At 47.2% G+C, this 27,233-nt stretch overlaps 1 protein-coding gene across 1 annotated transcript in view; it reads left to right on the forward strand.

Annotated features, from left to right (window-relative positions):
* Positions 1 to 27,233, forward strand: part of SFMBT2 (Scm-like with four mbt domains 2) — a 187,039-nt gene that overhangs the window by 136,466 nt on the left and 23,340 nt on the right. Inside the window, exons 10-15 of the mRNA XM_019509604.1 lie at positions 1,134 to 1,216; positions 8,721 to 8,847; positions 14,871 to 14,984; positions 16,918 to 16,960; positions 18,084 to 18,154; positions 21,025 to 21,164. Coding sequence (XP_019365149.1) covers positions 1,134 to 1,216; positions 8,721 to 8,847; positions 14,871 to 14,984; positions 16,918 to 16,960; positions 18,084 to 18,154; positions 21,025 to 21,164 — 578 coding nt within the window. The remainder of the gene's footprint in view (positions 1 to 1,133; positions 1,217 to 8,720; positions 8,848 to 14,870; positions 14,985 to 16,917; positions 16,961 to 18,083; positions 18,155 to 21,024; positions 21,165 to 27,233) is intronic.

Consider the following 27,233-nt stretch of genomic DNA (forward strand, 5'->3'; position numbering starts at 1 on the left):
GACTCTACAGTTATCACAGACCGCAATCGGGATTGGAGCCCTGTTTTCCTAAGCACAAGAGTCCTAATCACTGTGCAAATGCAGCATGCGGAGCAAGAAGATTGCACTCTACATAGCCAAGTAATGCAAGCCACCTCCCTTCCCCCCCCAGTCCCTGCTAGACACATGGCACTCTGCACAGGCCATCTGTACCAGGCCTTTTCTGACAAGACCTTATATAACAAAGTCATGCCTCCTTTCAGATTAGACCTTGTGGAGAGGAAAAGTGGGTTGAAATTAACTCAGGAATAGGGATTTGTTTCCTTGCTCTGCTGTAGACCCCCTGTGTCACTTTGGGCTTAGCCCTCTTGCCTCCATTCTGATCTGTAAAATGGGGATAATGGCGCTTTTCTACCTCTGAGAAGTGTTGTGCAGATCAATGCACACGGGACCACGAAACACACGGATACTGTGTGTGTTAGGGTCTGTAGAAGTAGCAAAGAGAAACAGAACCAGGATATAGTAGGATTAAAAATCCCATGGAGCATTTTCTTTTTAAATAAGACCAGGACTTTGTCTGGATGGGTTCAGCAAGAATTTCCTTACCTGCATTAAATTGCAGGGTGCTCCCAGGTAGCTGCCCTCTGCTCCAGCTTCAGTAGTATTGGATGTACATATTGCTGCTGGGTAAGTACGCTGTAAACCCTTGGAGGCCAGTGCAATCTCTTTGTCATAGATGTGTGTAGAGCCCCTGGCACATTGCATGCCCAGTACCTTCATAAAGCACAGAAGAAGTCATTGGGAAGTATTCCCTAGGGAAGCAAGAGGTATGACTTGCATCTGGGTGACCTGAACACTATTGTCAGTTGTGCCACTGGCTCGCTTTGATCTAACCTCGGCTTCCTCTCCGTGTAATTGGGGATGGTATTCATTTTTGGCCTCCCCAGCACACATTTATTTTATGTTTCCATTCCTTTGTTTGTATGTAGCTATTCAGCTGATGGGGCTCACTTCATTCAGATGTGTAAAATGCATAGAGCTGGACAGATGGGAGGTGGCACTGAAATGCAAACTATAATTTAATTGACAGTCATCCCCCCCCCCCAAGTGTGATATGTTGTCTCATGGGGTTTCCCTGTTCTCTTTCCCTACAGGTTACTCTGGCCAGGACTTTGACTGGGCAGATTATCAGAAGCAGTGTGGAGCAGAGGCAGCTCCTCACTTCTGCTTTAGAAACGTAAGCTCTGTTTTCCCTTTCTGTGGCTGTTGTCGACGTAAGTTGAATCCTGCTATTTATCGCTCTGAATTCAGAGCCTCCTCCAAAGCCTTCTGAGAGGGAAGTGTGCCCTTGTGGTTATAGTCACTGGGCTGGGAGATGAGAGCCCGTGTAGAGTTGCTCCTGGGGTACAATTCTTTGTATTGCTCCAGCCTTCCTGCGTGAGATGAAGTCACCCGCTTAATCTGTCCATGCCTCAGTTACCCCTGTGTGACAACTGATACTTCTTTCCTCTTGTTCTTGGTCTGCCTTGCCTGCTCGGATTTCATGTTCCTCAGGTCTGGGACTGTATTTGTGCAGCACTTAGCCTGAGTTTTCTTGGAGCCTGGAGGCACAAATGATCGGTAATAGAAAAAGGCACTGACACGAATGAAAACACCCCCCTGACTCGGCAGGTTGATGTTTTGCTTGTCTGAGGCATTTCTCTTGCTCCCGAGGAGGTCTTTGTCTCAACCCTACCAAGGTACCCAAAAGAGACATTGCAATCTTTTGAGCTCTACCTGCAACTCAAACTTAGGCTGCTGCACGTGGAGTTTCCACCACTGGGGCATCTTTATGGTTTTCCCTAAGATGGCAACCGTGACGCATGGACTGTTTCATTCTTCCCAGGCTTGTAAAAGTTTTTGAGCTCTGGAAAGGGTCCTTTATGGACTGATCAGACATGATCCATGGCATGAGAGTCCACTGCTCCTTAAGCACTGCAGTAACCATCTGTCTTCATGATACCCAGCTCTCTTCTCACATGGTGTCCGTGCAAGGAAGCTATGGGCCCTCCCAACCTGAGTATTAGTTGGGACTGATGTTCTGTGACCTTTTCAAACTAGTTCGTTGCTCTGAAACGTGAATGTAGAACAGATCCTTCTAACGGGGTGGGCAGCTGGGGCCTGTGGGGATCTGGGGAGGCAGCCGTGCATTGGTCTGAAAGAGGAATGCGGGAGTCCAGTCCCCTGTTTGCTCAGGCCGTTGTTAATCCAGGGAATCTGCCAAATCATCCTTTTGAACCCGTTCCCGCACTTACAAGGAATGTCATCCAAACCACCAGGACAGCCTATAGCACACCATAGTAAAAGCCAAGGAAATGGGGCACTGCCAGCGCCCTGGCACTATAGCGGCAGGAAAGGAGCTGGTTCATATAAGTTCAGAAGGTCCTACCACGCGCCCCGCTGCAGAGGAGGGCACCCTGCCATGTCCACCTGACCTAGGAGAAAAATTCCTCCCACCCCACAATGTGGTGCCTGGTTGATATCCATGCTGTTGTGACCTCCTAACTCGGTTGGGCATGGAGCCAGCAGCTGCCTGTTTTCAATCCCAAGCCAGTGGGTTTTGGGCAGGAAGTGAGGGGAATTAGGACTTGCCTTGGACAGTCATCCAAACCACCAGGACAGCCTATAACACACCATAGTAAAAGCCAAGGAGATGGGGCACTACCACTAGAGCACATGGGCTCTTTGTAGCAGGTAGGACTCATGCCAGCATCATAACTGTGTTCAGGGCTTTCTAAGGGGCCTATTAGTAGTCTAATATATATTCCTTTTTTTACTGTAGAGGCCAGACTCAGGCCCCTTAAACACCAGTAGGATTTGGATCGGGTCTTTGAGCAGGGTTAGGGACCTTGGTGTTCAAAGAAGGATGAGACAAGTGTTTGGAGAATAGGTCCCTTGGGGGTTGCTACCTACCCTTGGTTACTGGAAGTTTCCAGTGAGGGACAGATCATCTATTTCTGTGCTCATCCTCTAAAGGAGGGTAGCCAACTTCAGCACAAGTGGCATTCAGTGGCCTCTGTGTAACATGCAGCAGATTGGGGAGGAGACTGCTAGCACAGTGGCAGATAGGGCAGGGAGCAGAAAGAAGAGCAGTAAGTTGGGCAAGGAGCACAGGGCAGGAAGCAGAAAGCAGAGCAGCAGATCAATAACCTTTCCCCTGCCTGGATTGGCTTTCAGGGAGGGAGCAAAGCTAACTTGTGGCACGCCTGCCAAAAAGGTTGCCCCCCAACTCCTCTAAAGCATTTGTTATTCGCCACGGTTGGAGATAGTGTCCAACATTGGATGGACTTTTGGTCTCACCATGACAGCCCTTATCTCCTCATCCGCATGTTGTATCCTTTTGTATGAAAGTCTGCACCTTGGAAGGCATATACCAGCGGTTCCCAAACCCTGACAGATTGTGCACCACCAACTTCAAAATGATGCAACCTTAAGTACCGCCAGCAAATTTTTCAGTTCAGCCTTAAGTACCACCAGCACATTTTTGTCATATAAATCACAGCAAAAGCTCCGTTAGCCAGCACTCATGAGAAATGGGGGGCTGGATAACCAAATGTGCCGGTTATCTGAGAGGCATCTTTGCCTGGTCGGGCAAAGACACCCCTCCCACCACATCCACATCTCGGATTAACCATGCCACCCCTCTTGCCCCTCTCCTGGGAAAGGGAGTGGAGGGCTCCACACAGGCTGCTTTCCCCCGGGCTGTGGGATTCAACAAAATGGGAAGTCCCGCTTCTGGTTTCCCTTTTGCTGCGTTGACCAGCATCAACTGGCATGCCAGTTAATGAAGTGCTGGCTAATGCGGCTTTTACTGTAATTATAATAAATCTGTTAATGCATACTGCTGCCAGGTTATCTGCGCACCACTGGTGGTACCCATACCACAGATTGGCAACCACTGTCTTATACCATACCTTTTGGTCCCTAAGATGCATCCTCCCCCCACCCAGAATTAAGAAGTCTAAAATGAAGGTGAACTGAAGCTACAGAATGAAAAAGAATTGAAACCATTGACATAAGTTGACCAGAATTCAATCAAATTTATGTAAAATATTTTTTCCTACAATTCTGTCCTCTTCGGGGGAGGGAGGGGGTGCATCCTCTGCACAGACGAATCTAATGCAGGGGTGCTCAATCCCCAGTCCACTGGCCAGATCCGGCCTGCAGAGCCATGTCATTTGGCCCGCAGAGCTCCCCATGGGTCTGGAAATTTGGGGATGGGGGAGAGATGGCTGTTAATTGCTGCTTCCCTGGTGTCAAATTCCAGACCCACAGGGAGTCGCGTGGGTCAGATATGGCCCTGCATGCGTGGGGCTGCACGGCGGCGGTGCAGGGCTGGATCCAGCCCTGTGCCACTCGAGACCAAAAGGCTGAACACCACTGACTGATCTAATGCATTAGAACGACGGTAATTTAAGGCACTGCAGTTGCCAGAGGGCGTGAGCTGGGGCAGTTGCAAATGAAATGCAAACAAATGACTGTCACACTTCCCTTCCTTCTGTTTCCTCCTTTCTTTCTTTCCATCTCCGTTTCCTTTTTTTTATTAGCCTACCGCAGGTGGGCTCACCTTACCAGGAGGCCTGAGAATGAGTTATAATCTTCTGCAAAGATTAAATCAGCTCCAGTAACTTCTTTTTAACATTCATCAGACAAATGTGCTCCCATTGTATTGCTCCAGTTTTATAGCGAAAGCTGTAGTCTCTTTGTTTTCATCTGTATGACAACCCCAGCAGGTCTGTCCATGTTTTACAGTGCTATAAGTGGTTCTTTGATAGACCGCTTATTGCAAACCGTTTTGGGTTTTTTTTTTTTTTTTAATCACACATCTTCCGCTTAGTACAAGACATTGCAGGGAAGCGGATACCTTGTAACCGGTTCCCTTGGGATATTTAACAAGCAAAGGCCGTTATGAAATGGATTGATGTGCCCACGTGTGCTTAGTAAAAATAAACTCCCAGCTAACTGTTATGCCATTGATCCTTTATAAATTAGCCTGGAGCGCTGAGCCTCAGCACAAGGATCCTGTGTGAAGATAGATGCCATTTCCTTGTAAGCCAGCATAAAAATGTATTTAAGCAAACTCACTCTGATGTCCTGGAGACCTGGCCCATTAGCTGTTTCTGCTCCGAGTGCTGGGTATGGCTTTAAACCGGCCAAGCCCTGCAAAAAGTATGGAAATCGCTACAGGCGGCAATATGTTTCTGCAAAGATTTTTAATGAAATAAGGACCTGATTCAGCAGCCTGCAGTTTCATGAGTAGCCTCAGGGGAATCAGAGAAGGCTTTTGTTGGTTTTGCCTTGCTTGGGGAAGATGGATGAGTTGACGTTGGGTTAGCCGATATGTATTAGCTGTGCTTGATGATAATGCTACTGCTTTTCCTACTCGGGACAAAGCCATTGTACCCATGCTTAGGTGTATGGTTTGCAGGGTTGAGCCCTTAATCATCTTGGATTTGCAACGGTTGTTAATTGTGTTCATTACAGTAGTGCCTCTGGACCGACTGAGGTGGGGAGCCATCTTGACATAGATCTGTAGACAGTCCTGGCTTCCTAAATCTTAGGGTTGTTTTTTTTTTAATAGTTGAAGTAAAAGGGCAGGTATCAGAGTGATAGAGAAGTAGGGCTGGAAGGGATCTCCAGAGGTCATGTAGTCCAACCCACTGCCAGAGGCAGGATCAACCTGATCCAAGCCATCCTATACTAAACCCTATCTAAACCATCCATAATCTAAGCTGTACATAAGACTACTGTCAACCCTGACGCAACGCAGACCTAACACCCTAATCTGCCATGGCCAAAGCAGGGGAGCCACAGTAGCCAGTGTCCTGCTTCTATGAAACGCTGCCAATATATGCTCAAAAAATCCTGGGTAGAGGCCCCACTTCCACTCCTTCCACCCTGCAAAATCCCCTACAGTCTGTACCAACCTGACCACGGGTTAAAATCCCAAATACAGGGTCTTCGTAAAGTCCTTGTGCACTTTCAACTTTAATAACTTAGGTTGTGCACAAGGACTTTATGTAGACCCTGTATGATCATCAGTCTGACCCTGAGGGAAGGGGTAAGGCTCTTTAGTCGGGGACCTCCAGTTTTGGTCCCAGCAGGAGCATCTGCACACCCCCAATCCCACCTGCAGCCAAGACCCAATGCCTCTAATGGAGGCTTAAAAATATCTTGATGCATGTAGCAGAAAGGTGGGACAAGGGCCACCAGCAAACATAAGCATAGCTATGCCTAGATCACCCCCACCCGTGTCTGTCCAATGTCTTGAGCCCCTCCAGTGATGGAGAGCCTGCAGCTTCCCTCGGCATCTATCCCACTGCCGCCCTGTTCCAGCAGCGAAGAGGTTTTTCCCAGTTTTTCAGTCTAAACATTGCTGCAGCTGCAAGCCATCGGTCTGCATCCTCCTCTCTACAGCAGGAGAGAAAAGATGCTTTCTCGCTTCTTTATGGCAGCCCTTTGAGGATTTGCAGCCTGCTGTCATGTCGTCCTTCAGAGCCTTTTCCACAAGCTGGACATGACCAGCTCCTTCCCATATGGCTTGCTTTCCAAGCCCCTTGTCATCTTGCTTGTTCGCCTCTGGACTTTCTGACTTCTTTCCATCCTTTTGAAAATGCGGAGTGCAGACCTGCACACGCTGCTCCAGAGGAGGTTTAACCGGTGCGGAGTCGAAGGCACTGTCTGGCCCCTAGGAGGAAAGGTGGAGGGTAGAGATAAAAACAGCAAACAGAGGAAACACTGTGAGAGCAATGCACATCACATTGCTTCCACGGTGGTGTGAAGGGGAGGAGATAGTAGTGGTGGGGGCCTTGCTCGGAGAAGGTAAGCTCTGTGAAAAGAAAAAGGGTGTGTGAAAGGGATGGGGAGACAGGCCAGAGGACCTTAGCAGAAGGTCCTCAGGAGAGGCAGAGGAGGAGGACCAGTGTTTTTGGAAGTGAAGAGTGTTTTAAGGGTACAGAGGTGTCCGTCTGCTTGGGCACTTGGGGGGGTTGCAAGTGGGAATCCTCGTTCTGTTTTAGTGGAGTGACTCTGGTTTGGAGAGGAGGTTGGCAAAAGGTCTGCCATGGCTGTGGGTATGGCTGTTGTGGTTGTCATGACCTGTTGAGGCATCCGTCTGTCTGTCTGCAGGCTTGCAGGGCTCCCCAGCCCCATGGTAGGGGAGTGCCTTGCAAAATCAGAGCAGCCGGACCTTCCAGTGGTAGAAATGGGTGGGATTGCACTGAAAGAGCTATGCCCCTAACAGCAGCTCCACCCAGGTACCCCACAAAGGTGAACAAGTCTGTAATTCTCAGATAGGTTTATATCAAAATCCTGCCCGAAGTCCCTCAAAAGGTTGAAACTGTAGGCACTGAAAAGCTAGGAAATACCAGAATTAAGGTTGCCCGTGTCAGCTTGTTTGGCCTCTCTCATGCATAGACATTATAATAGATTCCTTGCTTACATGATCACATACCATTATTTTCCCTCATAATCATCAGAAGTAGGGAGAATAAAGGATGCCTCGGCAATTTGAATTGTGTTATTTCCTAATTTATGCATTGGTGATTTTGCATCCTTAAGAATGGTGCAATAAATTGAGGGGTTTGGGAGGCAATTTCTTAGATTTTCTTTTCAAAAACCGAAAAGCAAGCTAAACCCTTCCCCCTCTCCCCCAAGGTTTTTTAAAGAAAAAACTGCCCAAACTTTTTTAACATTTTGAAAACGAGAGGTTTTGTTAGGTTAGTACTTGGAAATTGGTGAGCTTTTTGTCTGCGGATATATCTTGGGTTTTGAGGGATGATATTTTGGGGTTTTTTTTTTTAATTATTATTATTTGTGTGTTTGCTTTAAATCAGATGGCAGCAGATACCCTGCGTGGAAAATCTCAGCCTCAAGCGTTAGAGTTTGGCAAAGTTATAACTGTCAGCTAAAAATTGATCTTCTAATGAGAAGTGTTGGGCAGTCATGTTGGGTAATAATAACACATGATGGTGCCAAGCTTATAATCATCAAAAAAGGGCATAAATAAAATAGAGTCTTGGAGCGTCTTCATCCAGATATACCAGACCTTTAGTAATGCAGTAAAGTGGATCCTGCTGGCGTTTCGGATGGAAACTTTGTTCAGCAACATGTTCTTATGCTTGTGTGCAATGGGTGTGCCCCCATGCCTCCTCGCCAGCTCCTTAGCGGAGGTGCATAGGCGTGGCTCAGTGTTTCGACATGAAGCAGCTAATATGATGAAGTGAACGGCCCATTTAAATCAGCGGAGGGTCTGGCTCCCTACATATACGAACAACTATTATGCTTGCTTTGGAAATGTGGTTCGGGGAACCTAGGCATTGCCTGACGGGCTGGGATCAGAGGTCCGTCTGCTCTAATATTCTGCCTCCCCCAGTGGCCAGCGGGACATGAAGATTTTAAGAACGAATCCTGCCTCCATTTAGCTTTCCTCCTACTCTGTTGGTTCAAGGTTTGGCTTCGCTCTGAAGCACAAAGTTTTACTGTTTCTTCCTGAATTTGCCATAGTTGATTATGATAATCCAGGAGTACTTCTTACCAACTTTATAATAAACCAGCGGTCATGAAGCATGCTAAGTTTTTGGTCCAGACAGTCCTAGATGTTACCCGTGGAAACCGACCCTGGCTAGATTTACATTCCCATGGGGAGTGTCCGTTTTGGGCTCGGGCGTGATGTTTCAGTGTTGGCGCTTGACTTCTTTCAGACATCCTTCAGCCGGGGCTTTACGAAGAACATGAAGTTGGAGGCGGTGAACCCGAAGAACCCTGCAGAAATATGCGTCGCTTCTATCGCATCCGTGAAAGGAAGGTTAATGTGGCTGCACCTGGAAGGTATGTTGAAATATCCACGGGGCTATGCTGGCTTGTTGTTTTTGGGTTGCGGTGCCAGTTTGTCGAGGTCCTCTCCTGTTTCCTATCTCTTACTCTGCCCCTGTGGAAATACTCGCCTGCTTTCGCAGCCAGTGATCAAGCACTACATTTAGTCTTTCCCCAACTTTTCCACTGAAGCAGACCGCCTGAGTGGAGGGAGACTGGATACCTACGACTTACACCCCTCTCTCCAGGAAAATCCATGAGACGTATCTTCCCAGGTGGTTGGTGAAAGGTCCCACTGAAACTAGAAGCATCCTTCAGACCCATCTCTGGCTCATACCAGAATGGGCATCTATATTGGATCTGGATCTCTGTTTTCCAGTAACATGCCTGCCAATCTCCCTGAACACAGACTTCCACAGCCTTCATTTTTCATGCACCCTCCCTCCATCTTTTCCATCATTGTCTCCGTCCATCTTTCCATTTTCATTGTCTCATTCCCCCCCAAATCTCATTTCTTCTTCTCCCCTTCCCTTCCCACTTCATACCTACCTGAATTCCTGCTATCTTTCACCCTGACCATTTGTTGTGTAGGGCAGAGGTGTCAAACTCGTCTGAGTCAGGGCCAGACCATGGGGGTTTATCCCAGGCCAGACCATGGGGTTTATCCCAGATCTGGGGGCTTCTCCCAGGCCAGATCTGTGGGGCCAGTGGCTGGCAGGAGGCTGGATGGCTGGGGCCAAGTAGCAAGTGTCTGAGAGTCACTTAATCATAGAAAATTGTGGATTTGGGCTTACTTTTTTTCAACTGAAAATTGGGGAAGGGATAGGGAGCAGCGTGGCAGGTTGGGAAGGGGTGAAGATTAGAACAACATTCAAGGTGAGTGCAGGACTAAACTTGTGGCATGCCTACCAAAAAGGTTGGCCACCTCTGACCTGTGCCCTTTTCCTGGCAGCTGACAAAGACAAGGGGAAAAGCCCTGGGGCATTCAGTTTGGAGAAAGAGCATTCGCCCTTTCATTAAATTCTCATCTGGGTCAGGTGACAGGCAGGTAGCCTTTAACGCTTTCTTATCCATTTGCAGCGGCAGAGCAGATTACCCATTCCTTGGTTTCATGTGGCATTGATAATCCTAAACTGAGAAGTCTTTCAGTGTCTCCTGATGAGAAATGCACTCAAGAGAACGACTCTTCCTTTAATGCCTTAAAAGTCCATAAAAACTTTGAGACGTAAACCAAAGTACCTTGGCTGCACTAACAGCTCACCGTTAAAAGATAATGAAGGCAGATGTTCTGTGGCATTTTCGCTCCAGAAAGTGGCGTTGTCGCATTGTGCTCTAGTCAAGGATCTGTCAGTGCCTCTGTTATAAATCCCATTTTTGGAGTTTTATAACTCAGTTGCCATTGAAAGAGCAATTCCCTCCAAATGGAAACTTGGCATTCAGCTAGAAGCAGAATCGTCAGCACTTATTCCGTCTTTATCGCTGATTCCCTGGCTTGTGATAAACGCTGAATAGCTGGTGAGATCTGATTGAATCCAGCTCAGGATGGCATTGCTGGAAACAGCGAGACCAGTTCAGTGGGCCAGTGGGATTCAAGTGTCTGTATCAGAGGCTTGTCCAAGCTCTCCCGCTGATTTGATGTGGGACCCTGAGCTAGTCCCTTCCTGACTGTTTTATCCTGTAAGCTAGAGCTCAGGGATTGTTTCTCAGTACAGCTTTGCTGCTTTAGAGCAGTGATTTCTCAACCAGGGTGCCGGGTTACATTTAAGGTACAGCAAGGTCCATTGAAGGGTGCCCCAGGGTATCAGGACATAAGCCAGGTGTGAGGAAATGGGGTGCTGCTCAATTCACACAAGTTATGGTGGGGTGCCTTGAGTCTAAAAAGGTTGTGATCTGCTGTTCTGAAGTGTTTTAATTTGGTCACCTCTTAACTCGTATTATTTTACAACGTGAGGCTGCTCGCACCGCAGACATTTGTAGTTACAAACTGAGTGCAAGCATGCACAGTACCTAGCACAATGAGGTCCTTTCATTAGCATGGCTTCATATAAAAGCAAGAAAACCCCAAGGGATGCTAGCAGAACAGGAGCATTAAAGTCTGGGCACTGTCCTAAATAACTTAGGAAAGTGAGTGTAGCTTACCAGCTACACTTAGTCATTCAAGGTTTTTTTTTTTCACTGAATTAGATCCCTGGCTGAAATCATTGCGTTTAAAAGTATCAAACTTTGACTCTGCTCTGTGGCCCTGATCTGAAGCTTAACACCAGTATAGTCAGCGGAGCTGCATAGATTTATCCCAGCTGAAGGTCTGGCCTTTATCATTTATACTGTGGTAATGTCCAGAGCAAGCCCTGTTGTGGTAGGTGTCGTGCAGGAATGATTGAGTAAGGTCTCCACCACAGAAGAGCTTAAACTTAATACAAAGCTACATGCTACATAAGTTGCCATCGGACAAAGGGATTGCCATGCTGGATCAGACCCAAAGTCCATCTAGTTGCTCTTCTTTCATTTGATCGCTGTGCACTCTGCAAAGTGGGGATGGGGTCATTATTTTGCAGGGTAGCAAACAGACACGGATCCAGCCACGATTGCCCAGTAAACCAATGGCGGAGTCAGGACTAGAATCCAGGTCTCTTGTTTTTTTTGAGTACGTGCTCATTTTATATATTGAGTCCTGGGATTCATTGGGTTTGTTTTAAGGAGAAAAAAAAAAAAAAAGGACTGAAAATACACAATTGATGATGATAAAAAGAAGAGGACTTTGTAGCTGGTGAGATCGGTGGTAAAACTCATTGACTTGATGGGAACAGAGGCTGGTGAAGGTCGGGCATTTTGGTTACTCCTGCCTGCCTGAAGAACTGTCATGAAGAAAATGTAATTTGGGGCGTGTGGGGCACCAGTCCCTCTCTGCCTTTTCCAAAGTTGTTATTTATATTCCAGTAGCAGCCTCCATCCCAACCGGGGCTCTGCGGTGCCAGACACTGTGGTCCCTCCATTCATCATGGCCTTCCTAGCTGCCGTTCCGGTTCTGTAGCTTGACAGCAAAGAGGGCGACTGTAAAACTGGATGCAGTAGTTAAGCAGCATCGAGTCAGACATGAGGGAACATTGCTTAATAAATCATGCTTTGTACAGTGGCAAAACTCTCTAAACTCCATGGTGAGCATTTAATGAGCAAGCAGTATGGTTCACCCAAAGCAGAGGAGGAAAAAGGCCCAGGGTTGATAGGAGGCTATGCGTCTCGTATCTCTTTTGGCTCCCTTTTGGAGTTATTACTCATGATCTGCACTGTTAATTTTTACTAGCTCATTTTCAGTTTAAAAGCTGGATCTTTCTGGTTTGAATTTATATAAGCAATAAGGTATATGCTCAACATGGCAAGGAAGGCTACAACCAGAAAGTGGGGCAGTAAAATAAAAAAATCATACTGATAAATGTTCAGGGAAAAATTGTGTTAACCTGTCCCAGAAAAAAAGAAAAGGAAAGAGAAGAAAATGCTGCTGAAATTGCACAGTCAAGTCATACATGGAACTGAAACTGGAAACTTTCCTTTTATTCTTCTTGTCTTCTGCTTTTATTTTCCATCTCTCAAGTCTCAGCAGCTGTATCTTGGGCTGTGAAGATGGTGGTGGTAAAATACACAAATCAAACCACCTGAAATCACAAACAGACCATTTCCAGTGATACGGTCCAAGTGATGTGAGGCAGTAAGGCGCAGGAAGCAAATGGCAGCGCTGTTGGCTGCTCAGGTAAAAAGCTGAGCTGTATGAAGCATGGCTTCATATACCTCTGTATATGCCTGTTGCAGCGTGAGGGGAGAAACATTGCAGCACCTCTTTGCCATTTGGGGTGGCCGAAGCTGTAAACTTTTGTGATCAAACTTCAGCGTGGCATCTGTTAGTGTTTGTAAGCAGAAAAGGAACATCTGATCTACTCATTGGACCAGAACAACATCATAGAGCAATTGTGGTGATGAAACTAAGAGATGTCCTGCCTCTACTCAGACTTCAGTCATTGACCCTGTGTGGAGTTGATTTCTTGAATCTTGCTATGGGTTTAGGGCTCAAGCTAAGGTCCATTGACTTTACTCATCTCCTGAGCTGGATTAGGTCGTAGCAATTGAGATAGATGTTATATATGATGAGATAAGATCCTACAAACTTTAAAACAGGCCCTGGGCCAGCTGGCAACATTATTACTGGTAAACGGCCATCAGGAGATGAAGGATTTTCAGTGGACGTATTATAGCCCAGGACAGGAAATACCTGCCTATATTCCCTCATTTGACCATGGGCAAGTTGTGCCAGGTATCCTGTGCCTCAATTTCCCACCTGTAAAATTGGGAAAGGACATCCTGGGGACTTTTATGAGGTTGTGAAGTGCTCTCATGGGGGCTTCAGGAACATCTAGGCAATGCTGGTTTATTTTCTTTGCCCAGATATATGAGTCTCTGGATGTTTTCCTGCCCGTTTTGCATCTCTGTGTGCATTAGACCATGTGTCTGCAGATGCAGAGGCTTTGTTTTTGAAGGCACTGACTCCTTCAAGCACCGCGACTCAGCCTGGACTATGCTGCTGTTACCAAGTTTGCATTATGCTGCTGGCCCTCAATGAACATTCATTCCTGGAAAGGTCCCTGTAGCCACCTAGCTCTAGGCACTGTTGAATAGCGCCGTACGAAGCAGGAGACAGGGATGCTGTTGCGGTTCGAAAGACAAGGATGCTGGAGGGGAGGCTGCTGCTATCAGCATCTTCTATTGTGGGGTACACAGTCACAGGAGGCAGAAGCAAGTGGGAAATGAACTCCTTGGCCAAACGCCATGGCATAGATAGAGGAGAGCTGGAGTAAATCAGCAGTGTCCTGACTGAGGGCACAGGCTGTGTCCCAGAAGCAACTAAAGTTCAGGGCAATCTTCCCATTAACTTCCCTTGGTTTGGGATCAGACCTCTGAAGAGGGGTTTCAATCCCGACAGGAGGTCTTATGAAAGAGCTTCATACGGAGAGCTTATCTAGTTTTACAGCTGTATACAAGAGATGGTAGAGCTGAATCGGAAGTTATGGTCCAGGAGCAGAAATGGCTGGGGGAAGTTTATAGCTCATGGTAGGTATGCATGAGATCCAGCCAGATCATTCTGTCTGTCTGCTTATCCATGTCATACCTCACGTCATGGTCTCCCTGTCTGTTCCACACTGCAACCCTTCACAAAATTACCTCTCATCTAAGGTCAGTAGCGCTGGAGAAGTCCCTAGCAGGTTTCATGGAGTCTGGCACAGTGGGCATGTCCCACAAGGGGTTAAGTTGTGGCCCCCAGCCACCCACCTGGCTGCCACTCTACCTATCTCCCCAGCTGCAGCAGCAGCTCGGGGCTCCAGACTCCCCTTCTTTCCTCCAGATTTCTCTTCTTGCCCTGCCCCAGGGCAACACAGAGGGCAGCCCATGGTGCTGGGGGAGCTTGATGCCTGGGCACCCATGTGGTGTAGTGCAGCAGGGGAGCCCATGGTTGGGAACGCAGTGTGGGAGCTGGTGCAGCAGGGGTCCACCTGCCCATACGGCATGTGGCCTGGGGGCCCGGTAGCTCATGCTGGTGACGCCTGGGGGGGCGCTTGTCTCACACAGATGTGTCCTGTGCTGACCCCACTGGTATAATTTGTTCAGGGTAGTGCCCTCACCCACTTTGAGGCCAGACAGCCCTGCTTTAAGTCAATAAATCTAAGAATGAAGGGACTTGTGTCAGGCCCCCCTGTTGTGCGAGTGTGGGGAATAGTTCACATCCTTGCTGGCTTTTGATGGCTTACCTGTATGCCCTTCACATTCAGTTAATGCAGGCTTTCTCTGGAATCGCATTGCACTTTAAATGCACCGGCCTTATCATTTCTCTCCGTATGAAATTGAAGATGAAATGATGCCTGATCTCTTTTTGGAGCAGCGGATTTATTTTTACCCGTTCTATCATTTCTTTCCTTTGCTTGGTAATGAATGTTCAAGCTGCTCTGAGCTCAGTCGTCCTGTGCTTAAATTGCATTATAAATTTGTGTTTATAGGTTTACAGATGCCCTCTCCGGAGTATATAGTTGATGTAGAGTCTATGGACATTTTCCCAGTTGGCTGGTGTGAAGCAAATGCTTATAACCTAACACCACCCCACAAAGCAGTTCGTAAGTACATGAAACCGCAAGCATGTCTCATCTATTTAATCTCCTGCTCCTGCCTGCCAATCTACCTAGCTAGACTCTACAACCTTGATAGTGAGTGGTTAGTAACGGTGCATCAATCAGTCCCTTTAAGAATGTAATTGCTTCCCTGGGTAAGAAATACACGTGAGTCAGTCAGGCTTGCAGGATCCGGCCTTGGGTGTTTCAACCTGGCCGTAGCAGGATCTATTTTTATGCTTTCTCACCCATTGAGACCTTAAAATTGCTTGTAAGCAATACATGGCAGACATAATGTTTGAGACAAGAATTGGGTGACGCAGAGAAGTGGTGGTGGATGGGATGTTCCTAAGTATCTGAGTTAGGAGCACAGTTCCTATGGATGTCCAAAGGGATTTGTGCCCCTAATTCATTTAAGCCCTTTGGAAAATCCTACCCATAGACTCTTTCCTGCTCCTGGGCAGGATTGAGGTTCATGGGAGACCGCATAGAAAGTTTGTACTGCTCATGCCCGTAACCTTCTCATTTGGTAAATTAAGCAGCAAACTATGATCTCTCGCTCTGAGAGCCTAAAGCCACTTCTCGGTACTGAGGCTGTATGGCTGCCTGTACATGAATGCGGAGGCTGCTCCAACATGCTGTAATTACAGCACGGTAATTACCATGCTCCAGCCAGCCTCTGCGTCTCGGGCATCAGCATCCCCGCACTTCAAAACGGCGGCAGGGGCGCTTGAACTAAAGTTTGTTGAATGAGGTTTAGATAAAGTGCCCCTGCCACCATTTTGAAATGTGGGGATGCCAATGCACAAGACGTTGTGGCACTTTAGTGGCTCTTGGAGCTGCTCTAATTAAAGTGCTGCCCCCCCCCCGACCTCTGCACCCCTGGGGCACGTGTAAAAGTGCTCTGTGTTTCCATTCCATTCTGTGCATCTGGTGTGTGACAGGCGCAGCTTTCTTGAACTCAGTCGCATCTCTGCCTTTCCCAGTGTAGTTGACCTAAGGGGTAGGGGGTGGAGGGAGAAGGGCAGGGGTGTGCAACACCAGGGAAGAGAGATAGCTGTCACTATCTCATAGCAAAATCTTCTCATTTGTGTTGCAGCAGGAGAGTAGGGTGGGACCAGGAAGCAGTTCCCTAGAGTACTTCCACACGATGCCATAATGAAGACAGACGTGATAGGTGGGAGCTGTGGGAGATGGGTAGGAAAAAAGGGTTAAGACAGCCAACGCAGTGGGGAGGAGGGGAAGACAGAGAGATGTGACCAGGGGCCAGCGTGGACAGGGGCTTTCCCCCTCCGTGGATGTCTTATGGACGTGGTCACAAGCTATAGGCTGAGATCCCACAATCGTGTCTTATCAAGCTGCAAGTCAGGCAGATCTCAACTCACAAGCTGAAAAATAACCGTTGTGCTGCTTTATATTAATTAACATTTGAAAGGCAAATTTAAAAATGTGTCAGCCCTTTTGAAGAGTTAAACATGCTCGCATTGAACATCAGGCAGCCAGACCTAATTTGGGAGAATACTGCTATGGCAACATTGTGCAGTCTTTATATCTCAATTTATAGATAGGGACAAATTAGGCTGGGAGTAATCACGCTTGTGAAATGTACTCTTACTCGTACGTGGCCCTGCACAGGAAGAGTGTTTGTGCTTTATTTTAGTGTATTTTTGTAAAAATACAGATCCCATAAACATAGACTTAGCATCGCCGTGGACAGATTAAATGTGCTATCGCATCTTTAATACAATTTTAAATGGTGTAGTGGCTTGCTTAAAAATATAAAAGAAAAAATAGTGGTGGTAATGAAATAGCATTTCATTGTGTTAAATGTTATTTTATACCCGTTGCATTTATAAGACAGATCATATCTTACCGGTTTGATACGGTGGGAGGGCTGAATACAAAAATACTAATTCGCTGTTGCTCTCCTGTTTTGCAGTGCGAAAGAAGAGAAAGATTGCAGTTGTGCAGCCAGAAAAGCAGTAAGTTTGTTTTTAAAAAATGCCTTTGCTATAGAGATGAAGAAGATTTTGCATAGGGAATAATAAATGAGATCATTTGAGCCATCAACTGTAGGTGAATCAGTGGGGAGGGACCCGTTAAAGAAATACAGGCTGTTACAAAATGTTACCCTGTGTCACATCTGACCTGTAACTTGACTTTGTGAATTCTGTGGCAGTTCTGGCATCTGTAGTCACAAAGACCCCTGCCATCCACGGGACCCTGGGTGAGATCAGTGGGACTGGTCAGGGTTTTTTGTGCTCATGTTTCAGGCTTTCAGCAGACATATTTGGGTTACTTGCTGCAATAATTGGTGTTTCGTACATGGTGTAAGGTCATTATAGCCTTAAAGGCTGGATATTCCAGGTTCCCATTTGGCAGCATAATTTCGCAACAACTTTCTTACAAGGTTTGGAAAAAATGGGCCCTTGACCATAAGACAACACAGTCATTTTAGTTGGAAATAGGGTTGTGTTATAGGCCATTCGTACATGCCACAAAATTGGCCTTTAAAGTGGCTTAATGCCCTTTTGCACTGCTTTAACGGTGCAGCTGTGTGCACGTGTCGGCAGCGCAATGCGCTTTAATGGCGGGCTGTTTGCGTGTGTCGGCGGCGTAATGCATGTTAAATGACTTTGGGACGCAGCAAAATAAAACATCTCCAAGGTGCTTTAGATTGCCATGGAGGGAAGCACCAGGCCCCGTGTATCTCAAAGGCTGTGCAGGCAGTTGGGGGCACCATCCCTCCCCCCCCGGCAGCTCAGGGACCAGTCGGCTGCCGGCAGCTTGCCTTCCTCTCCCCGCCACTGGAGAGGGGGGTAAGGGTCGGGCCCAACTGTTGTGTACGCACCACGGGTATTTACTTCGCCCTAAATTGAAGCGGTGTTTTTAAAGACCCTCCACTTCAATTTAGGAAAAATTAAGCCGAAATAAACTCCCGTGGTGTGTACAAACGCCCGAAGTAACTGTGTTTGAGTCCCCGTCTAGCTACCTTGTTACCAAATCTTTGTTGGGTATGGCACCAAACCCAAACAGCTCAGGCCCCGATCCATGATCTGTCATTTAGGCTTGTGAGATTAAGCGTATTGTATTGTCATTAAACAGGTTGCCTTCCACAGTGCCTGTTGAGAAAATACCTCATGACCTTTGCCCGGTTCCTCAGCCAGACACAACAGGTAGGTCTGCGCAGCTAGGAAGGATCTCTGCTACTTCAAGCTTCCTCGGTTTGTAGAGATGGGGAAACACTGATGGCAAAACATGCATATATCTATACAGAGGGAGACTCTTCCCAGGCTGGATCCTCAGCTGCTCTAAGTCAGTGTGATTCCACTGATGTCAGTAGAGTGGTGCTGATTTACATCAGCTGCTGCTCTGGACTGGTGAGCATGTCACCTCTCTCTTCAGGTATCTGGCTCTCCCTCAGGGTTTTAGACATGCAAGAGTCCAGTCCCACTCCCATTAGTGTTGGGCCAAATTAAGCCCCAGAGGAAACAGATAGAGCTTTTCTTATCGACATCAATGGCACCACACCGTTCACACCAGAGCTTGATGTATCCTAGTACCTCTACTCAATGCTCTCTGTGTGGCACTTCATCTCTTCTTAACCAAAGCAAGTTCTGCTTTGTCCTTTCATAATGGTAGGATATTTCTGTAGCTGATATTCAGAGAGTTCATTACAAAGAAACCTGTTGTGATAACCCTTTTGTGTGAAAGAGGCATCTTCAGACTCTCTTGTGGCTGGGTATCTTAAACATACGGGCTGAAGTGAGTTTATCATCTTTTCTTTCTATACTGTGCATGAAGAGGTGATAATATTTAGGACTAACCCTCCCTCTATTCCTGTGAGATCCTTGCAGTAGCTAGTTAAGTAGTTTAACTCCCATTTGACTGATAGGGACACTGAGGCAGCTTCTGTAGGCCATGAAGCCAAGTCTTCATTTAAAATCCGAAGATCCTGGCTTTGTGGACAGTGCCCTGACAACCTGTTCCCTCAGTGGAGGACTTGAGGAAGATGACAGCAAGTGTAAAAGGGCCATAAAAAAGCTGAAAAACCAGAGATTTGACACAGTGAGGAGATGAACTCTGATTAAAATAATATCGAATGTGACAAAAGGTCAACCAGTCGTCTGGCTGAGTCAGGTGGACGTCCTTCTCACCCAAAGCTGTGCAACAATTACAGTGTACCTACTCTGGGCTCATTGGTATCATTCACGTCCGCAGTTCACCCGCTCAGTGAGAGAGTACCCCCATTCAGACCTTGCAGCCCTTCCGGATATATCCTAACATAAAACTAAATAGGAAAATGGGTTGGTCCTACACGAGCATTTTGCCAGCTGGTGTGCTAGGCCCCTGGAAAACTAGGTGAGGAAGGATGGTCTAGGGGTTAGTGCATCAGCTTGGGATCCTGGAGACATGAGTTCAGTTTGCTGTACTTCACACGTCTTGTGTGACTTGGGACAAATTTGGCTTAGATCCCTAAGGGGGATTGAGGTGATGCAGCCACTGACTTTAACATGCCCTGCTTCCTAGTGAGGTTCACATCTCTGCTACAGCTGTCTATATAGTGGAGGTGGCTGTCCCTGGGAAGAAGAGCCAGGTACCTAAGAATGGGATTCACAGAAGTCAGCGAGCTAGCTAGGAGGAGTCTTGGAGGGCAGGGGTCTGGCTTAAGTCCCACCTCCTTACCCCCTTGCCTCTTGATGAGGGTTGTTACTTGAGGTGTGTTCAAGTCCTGTCAAAGCAGAGGGCTTGAACTGACTTATGCAGGTGAGTACTTTACTTCCAGACTGTGGGGCCTTTGGGGTGAAACTCCTTCCATCTCCCGTGTTGAGACTCTTCCACTTTGCATGGAATAAATAAATGGTGTTTGGACTTGAGAGAGAAAATGACTTTATAGTTCAGGGATTAGGCCCTTTACCTGGGAGTTGGAAAATCTGGTATCCATTCCTGTCTCCATTAAATATTAACATACTTACATAATGTGGAGCCACTTCATTAGGAAAAACAGAGAGAGTTTCCTGCCCACGCCAACATACTGTCTTACCTATGGTTAGGCTTTTCAACCCCTCCAACATCCCATATGAACACCCAAATGCTAGGTTGTTGGGTAAAATGAACTACCTTCTCCTCTTGGCTACCTTCAGTGTGGCACCCACTAGACCTGGCCTCACAGTTGAGGTGGGAGAGGCAACACTTGTAGTGAATCCCTGGGTTTGGTTGTGAGCTGGGCACCTCGCTGCTCAGTGCCTCAGGACTGGGGCAACTGGGTGCATGCAGAAAGTTGTGCAGCTGGATGACTTTACACATCAACAAGGCTAACCACACTTTATTATGCGCTAGCAGGTGCATGAGGAACAGGTCCAGGGAGGTGGTATTTCCCCCCTATGTGGCACTGGTCAGGCTGCAGTTGGAGTACTGCATCTAGTTCTGGGCGCTGCACTTCAGGAGGGATGCGGACAACCTTGAGAGGGTCCAGAGGAGGCCACTGAAGGCAAAGACCTATGAGGAGAAGCTGAGGGACCTAGATCTCTTCAGCCTTTGCAAGAGAAGGCTGAGAGGTGATCTTGTGGCTGCCTAGAAATTCGTCAGGGGAGAGCAGCAGGGAATAGGAGATGCTCTATTTACTAGGGCACCCCCTGGAGTAACTAGGAACAATGGCCACAAATTGACGGAGGGCAGATTTAGGTTGGACATCAAGAACAACTTCTTTATGGTGAGGGTTGCCAGAATCTGGAACGGGCTCCCAAGGGAGGTGGTGCTTGCCCCTACCCTGGGGGTCTTCAAGAGGAGACTGGACAAGCACCTGGCTGGGTCGTCTGACCCCAGCACCCTTTCCTGCCTAGGGCAGGGGGTCAGACTCGATGACCTACTGAGGCCCCTTCTGACCCTAGCATCTATGGGCAGGATTTTTGGTCAGGAGGGAGGGACTTTAGGTGCCTACTAGGGTAGGCTGGGCCTAGGTTGGAGTTTTACAGCTAGCAGGAAGAAGTGGCACTTTCGGTTTTATTATGTGAAAACCCTTGGCAATTTTTCTTTCTCCTTGCAGGTACCATCAATGGAAGATACTGCTGCCCCCAGCTCTTCATCAACCATCGCTGCTTCTCAGGTCCTTATTTAAACAAGGGGAGAATAGCAGAGCTACCTCAGTCTGTCGGGCCTGGCAAATGCGTGCTAGTTCTGAAGGAGGTATGACTTGCCGGTCCACTCGTGGACACAGATGCGCACGTAATGCTGTGTAAACACAAACGGGGGGAGATTAGGGCCAGAATTTGGGAAGCTGGTCCCTCAAATTGCATTCAGGATTGGGACAGTTGCACTGATCTGCACCTGTCACTGTGTCGGTGAGACAAAGCTAAGGCTGGGGAGGGGGTGTTGACTGGACTGCACAGATGCTCCTACTGATACTTAGGCAATCAAGACTCGTAGTACAGATGATATCTTTTATTAGACCAACACGAATTTTGCAAAAAACGTTCTTTAATTGCAAGCTTTTGGGCACAAACACCCTTCATCAGGCATTGGAGAAAAGATTTCTGGCTAGGGAGGATCTTGGTTTTCCACTCAAAGTCAAGGCAATCACTGCATTTGGAGCAAGAAAAGAATATTTCTCTTGGTTGGATTGGCACAGCTCGGGGGACAGGGGAGTAACGCTTGTTACCTTCCTCTGTGACATGGGGCATGGTCCTTTCTTCTAGATCCTCTATATTAATCAACTATTTCCCTGTCATTGCAATGGCAAGGCATTGGCAGTTACTGTCACCTTGGTTTTTAACTATGGCACATTATGCAGTGGTGCTGGCATTTTGAATGCTGCACTTTGTAGTTGTGAGTAACTGTTTGCATTGGTGATTTTGGGGTCCCTTAGGTAAATGATTGCTTGTGAATGCAGGGGTCTGGATTTGAGATCCCTTCCAGTCTATGTTCTAGTCCTTATGAGAAGAGAACATAAGATGCATACCGTGACTGATTAATAAGGTACAAGTCTGCAAGGTTTTGAGTCTATAGGCCTTACAGCTAGAGGACCCTGCATGTCATTGTAACGTAGTTTTCTTAAGTGTCCTGGGGTGTTGCTGTCACAAATTTTAGGTGCCCGCTCGGAATGGACCTGATCTTCAGCAAGTGCTGAGCTTTGTTGTATGTAATGCTGTAGCACCTAGGAGCCCCAGTCATGGATGGTTGTGCTAGATGCTGTACAAATAGAAGAGAGAAAGTCCTTTTTCCCAAGAGCTGGGAATCTATGGCTGGGCGAGGGGCAACAGATGGAGCCAGGCAGATGAGAGGGTACTAGAAAAAAATGAGATAACCCTGTGGGATGAGGAGGGACCTCAGAGCTTTGGGCTTTAACTCAGTTCAGCTTGCTCTGGAAAATCAGCTGGGCACCTCACAGCTGAGATACTTGAAATGAAAGCCGCTGGTGAGAAGGTTGGCGTTGCTCACTGCAAGTCCTTCTATTTGACCACCACCATCACCACTGTCACATCTGGATTCAGCGTCAACTGATTTACCCATATCTAATTCCCATTCGCAGCCAGATACTGGACAAGGACTGAGACTGCCGGGTGTGGGTCAGATGAGGAGGAGCGAGAAAAATGTATTAACCAGGCAGCGCTACAAGAGGGTGCAAAGATCAAGCTGCTTTTTTCTCATGTGGGACAGTTTAATCTGAAGCAGATGAATAAAAGAGTCCATAGCATAATGCAAGATAAAGTGCTTGCAAAGCCGAAGGTGATAGCTGCCAAATTGTAAAGTGAGGCTGGAGCTCATTGCTGATGGCAGATCTTGCTTGCTACTAATATTTTCATTCAGGGAAAGGGGTAAAAAGAAAAGAGCTACTTCAGTGTTGTAAGCAGAAGATGGAGATGAGGTTCCCCAAGCCAGAATTCATGCAGATATTTCTTCCTCCTCCACCCATGGAATATTTTGATTTTTAGAAATGCAGTGGATACAAAGCCTAGGCCAGACCATCAGCTGGCATCAAGCAATGTAACTCCATAGAGCTACACTGATTTCCACCCACTGAGGATCTAACTCCATGTGGAAACCACATAATCAGCCTTTGAAAGTCTTCACATGGGATCTGATCTCCCAAGGCTCTGCTTCAGCTACAGCTACAACTGGGGGAAGATGTGCCAAATTAAACCAAAGTGGGACCCAGATCTTGGTGGTTCACAAGCCACTTCATTCACATCTTCTTCAAATTAATTAACACTTAATTCGCAGCAATGTGTTGAATTACAGATGAGCTGCTTAGCTGTTTGCTCAGAGGGAACATCTACAGGTGTTTGCTGCAGCTCTGTATATCCCCAGATAGTTCACAAGCCCACATCTTTGCAGGGGAGGCAGGAACTTTGCAAAGCCCCCAGTCTCTACGGTAGTCATGCATTGCACATGGAGGTGCACATGACTTTTGGAGGGGGGAAGGCAACAGTGAGTCCGGCCCAGGGTGTCTTCCTGGAAAATCCATAGCCATCCAGTATCACCAGTGCACAAAACCCGCTTCCCGCTATGAAGTATTTAGATGGTTACTTTTCCAACTACAGATCTGAACGCCACACAGACCAGACCGACTCGAGTGCTACGGTGGGAGGGTCGCTTGCTAGTCTGTATGAAAAGCATGTGACAGATGTTGCCCAGTTTTGAGAGGCTGCCTTGCTCATGTCACACAGATTGCCCTCATAGTGGAAGTACCCAGAGGTAGTCGAAAGAGATGGATTCAAATAAAAAATGTGGTCAAATGAGTGAGGTCCACAACTGATTTTCCACACACATTATAGAAGAAGCCAGACAGAGGCAACCACAGTACAATTGAGGGCAAGTGTATCCTTGCATTTGTGCCTTCATGTTTGTCTTAGTTCTTTGATTATAGGTTTATCCGTAGTCTAGCTGCTCTCTTGGCTGCCTTTGGGGGAAAAAAAAAACACTAGTGATAATATTTGTAGTTTTATTTTCTCCTAGACTCTCAGAAAAATAACCACCGCTATTGGCTAAGAAATGGATTGAGGAAAAACTGTCCATGATGCCAAACCACTTTACTGTAAGGAACGCCTTTCACCCTCTGATTTGCAGTTGCATTGCAAGGTTAAGATGAGCAGTGGGAGGGGAGTGAGGGAAGGACAGATAAGAAAGAAGGTGGATTTGAAATAAGATATGGAGTCAGGAAGGGAGGAAAGTTGTTCTGATAAAGGAGTGCTGCAGAGAAGACAAGTATCCCAGGTTGTAGCTGTATTGGTCTAGAGGAAAAGGCAATTGGGACTCATAGTAGAGATGATCTCTTTTCTTAGACCAACAAGGTTTTTGCAATTAAAGAATTTTTTTTGCAAAAACCTTGTTGGTCTAAGAAAAGAGATCATCTCTACTATGAGTCTGGATTGCAGAGAAGACAATGCTCTCACTAGGGTGGTAAATAGCACAGAGATGAATTCACTGCTGAGCGGACAAGGAGAAGTGAGGCGGGAATAGTGGAAGACCTAGAATCCTACGAGCTGAATTCTGATTAAGTCCTGATAAAAAGCTCCCTGACATCGGGAGGAGTTTCCCCTTTCATTCCAGTGGGCTTTGGATCACATCCATATGCCAGCATGAATCCCGAATAACTTCCTGGAGCCACTGGTGTCTGGTGAGAATCATGAACTGGACATGGGTCGCATCATGTATAGCAGGAGGGAGGAGCAAGCCCGAGAGCTGCAGATGGGCATCTGTCAGGGGTTAATTGTTAAAACCGCATAGTGCTGCAGTAAGGATCAAGTCCAATTACCATTAGAGTTAAGCGAATTCCAGGTAATGGGAGTGAGACAGGCTGAATGGTAGTGATTTGTGCGTTTGCATTGCTTGCACCATTTAGGAGTGCCAGTCCATAGCTCTGCTAGGGGTTGTCCGCACCCAGAACAAAGAGACGGCGCCTGTTCCAAACAGCTTTGTGCCCTGTAAGAAGTGCTCTGCCATGAACTTGGCAGAGAGTCACACAGATCCCTGTTGACATGACGTTCTTTGAGCCTCGCGTCCTAGTTCATGGAGTGAAGAGACAGGGTGAAAGAAAACCCATCTATAGCTCTAGTCCTAATTCATTCGGACACAGGAGCCCCGACTGTGTTAGAAGAAAACCGCGGCTCTATTCAGAGTCCATCATCCACAACGAGCCAGATAAGGGGGTACGGCCAGCTTCTTAAGTGATGTGGATCGCAGTGGCTTCATTGTAGTTAGTAATGCTGTTCCTGCTTATGGTAGCTGAGGATGTGGCCCGGGGGATGTATTGCAATTATACATATATAAAATTTGCAGACGGTTGTAAATTATGCCTCAGTGTTTCGTGTTGGGAAGGTATAAATTATACATAGGATTTACTTCGGCAACACAGGGCTAAAAAATATCAATGGCACAAACTGAATCAACTCAGTGGTAACCTTGGGCCAGCTTTTGTTCCAACCACGTTGCTTTCCAGCCATAAATCATTGCTTTTAGAGGCGCTGTAGTTAAAATGTAAACCTATTTGGCCTCCATCCAGTTTCTCATGGGGCAGGAATCCATGCGACAAAGCCATCGTCGTGGTTGGCACTAATAGCACAGAGGCCCAAAAATGAATGAGCATGAAGGACGATTTCCTTCCTGTCTTGGAAGCTGGTCTTTTCAGGTCAGGGTGGAGGCATTTTGGCTGGGCAGTGCAGAGAGAGTAGCTTCCCTGCCATTAAGATGAAGGGAGAAAAGGAATTTCTTGTTAGCCTTAGGCATCCAGTGGTCCTGTAGCATCATTCACTGGCAGACCGTACTGAAAAACCCCAGCCCAAAGGGGTTAACTGGGTCACCCTTGGAAAAGGGCTTGAGATGCATTTTCCATTGCACTAGGGAGAGATTTAGCAGCACTGCTGTGAGGTTGTGCTTATTAAAATATCTCATCCCACGGTAACAATTTCCAGCCCAGGACCTGTTCCTGCTTTGCAGATGCTCCCTTTGATAGTGGGGGGTAAACTGTGGCCCAGATTAGTTGAATAAAATGTCCAACTTGACCTGCAACCCAGCGGCAGAGATGGAAGTAGAAGTGTTCATGACCCCCGTTTCTAACTCCTAGACCATTCAGCTGGGCAGTGGAGATTTATGTCACAAAAGCCCTCTTTGGGTAAGAAAGCTGCCACAAAATCAGCTTGCACGTGAATTTAAAGCACGGCAGCCATTCTGCACGTGCTTGCTTCTTTTGTGGACACGCTTGTTCTGCATCCAGGCGTACCTGTTTGTGACTAAGCTAAACAGCACAAAGCATCCCTAGCGTGGAATAAGAGCATGGATCTCGCGTCCACACCAGGAGCCAGCGCAGAAGAGATGCTCTGAGCTGTTTCATGCTGTAGCTAAGCATTAGTGTAAGCAACATTTAAGCCTACACTCCCAGCACAGAAGAATATAGCAGCAGAGCCATCACCCTTGCTTCTGTCTTGGGCGCTGCAGACTTGTTTGTTCATTGCCAGGCGAAGCCAATGAGGCAATATTTATACCCGCTAAATAAAACTGGGAGTTGATATACAGTCAAGTCTGGCTGGCGATTAAACTGGAAAGCATTCCATGCTGAACGACAGTGTTCAGAAATGAATTGCTACTCGCTGATTTTTCAGAGAGGAGGAAAAAGCACCCAAACAACTGCTCTTTTGCTTAGTTACTTTGGCTGTTGAATCAAGGAGGTTGATGGAAAGGCTTGGCCTTCAGGTAGCCGCTGCTCGGGGCTGCGCGTCATGGTTTGCTGCTCTTCCCACTCCTCCGCCAGGCCACTCTGCTCTGCTGAGCTCAGTATTTTGGTGAAATGAATGGAAATCCCAGTCTTGACCTCGCTGGCACTCAGCGCTTCAGAGAGCAGCACCTTGGTCGGTCGTAACCTCATTGCCAGCACAGAAATTTAGGGGGACAGGACTGAGCGGTGCACCAAGGGGATCTGTCCAAGGCTAAAAATGCAAGGAGGGATGTTGTGACAGCTTCACCGTCATCCACCCCTCTCATCTCCTTAGCTGGACAAGCGGTGAATGCTGACACCTGCCAAATCATGTTGGTTACTATGTCCAGCCCACTTGACTGTGTCGTCTGTGCATTGCATCCTATATGCTGTGAAGATTTAGATCGGGATCCCTTGACGGTTCAGTGCCTAACATATGGAGGCTCGTACCCTTGGTTCAGATCCCCAGAAGCAACTGTGAGAGCAATTGTGAATAACCCTTGAAAAGCTTTGCATCAATCTTACAGCTATACCCTGGCACCCATGCAAAACCTTGTGTGTCCTTC

The sequence above is a fragment of the Gavialis gangeticus genome, unplaced genomic scaffold, assembly GCF_001723915.1.
Source record: "Gavialis gangeticus isolate Ggan-Ray unplaced genomic scaffold, GavGan_comp1, whole genome shotgun sequence".
Lineage (NCBI taxonomy): Eukaryota > Metazoa > Chordata > Crocodylia > Gavialidae > Gavialis > Gavialis gangeticus.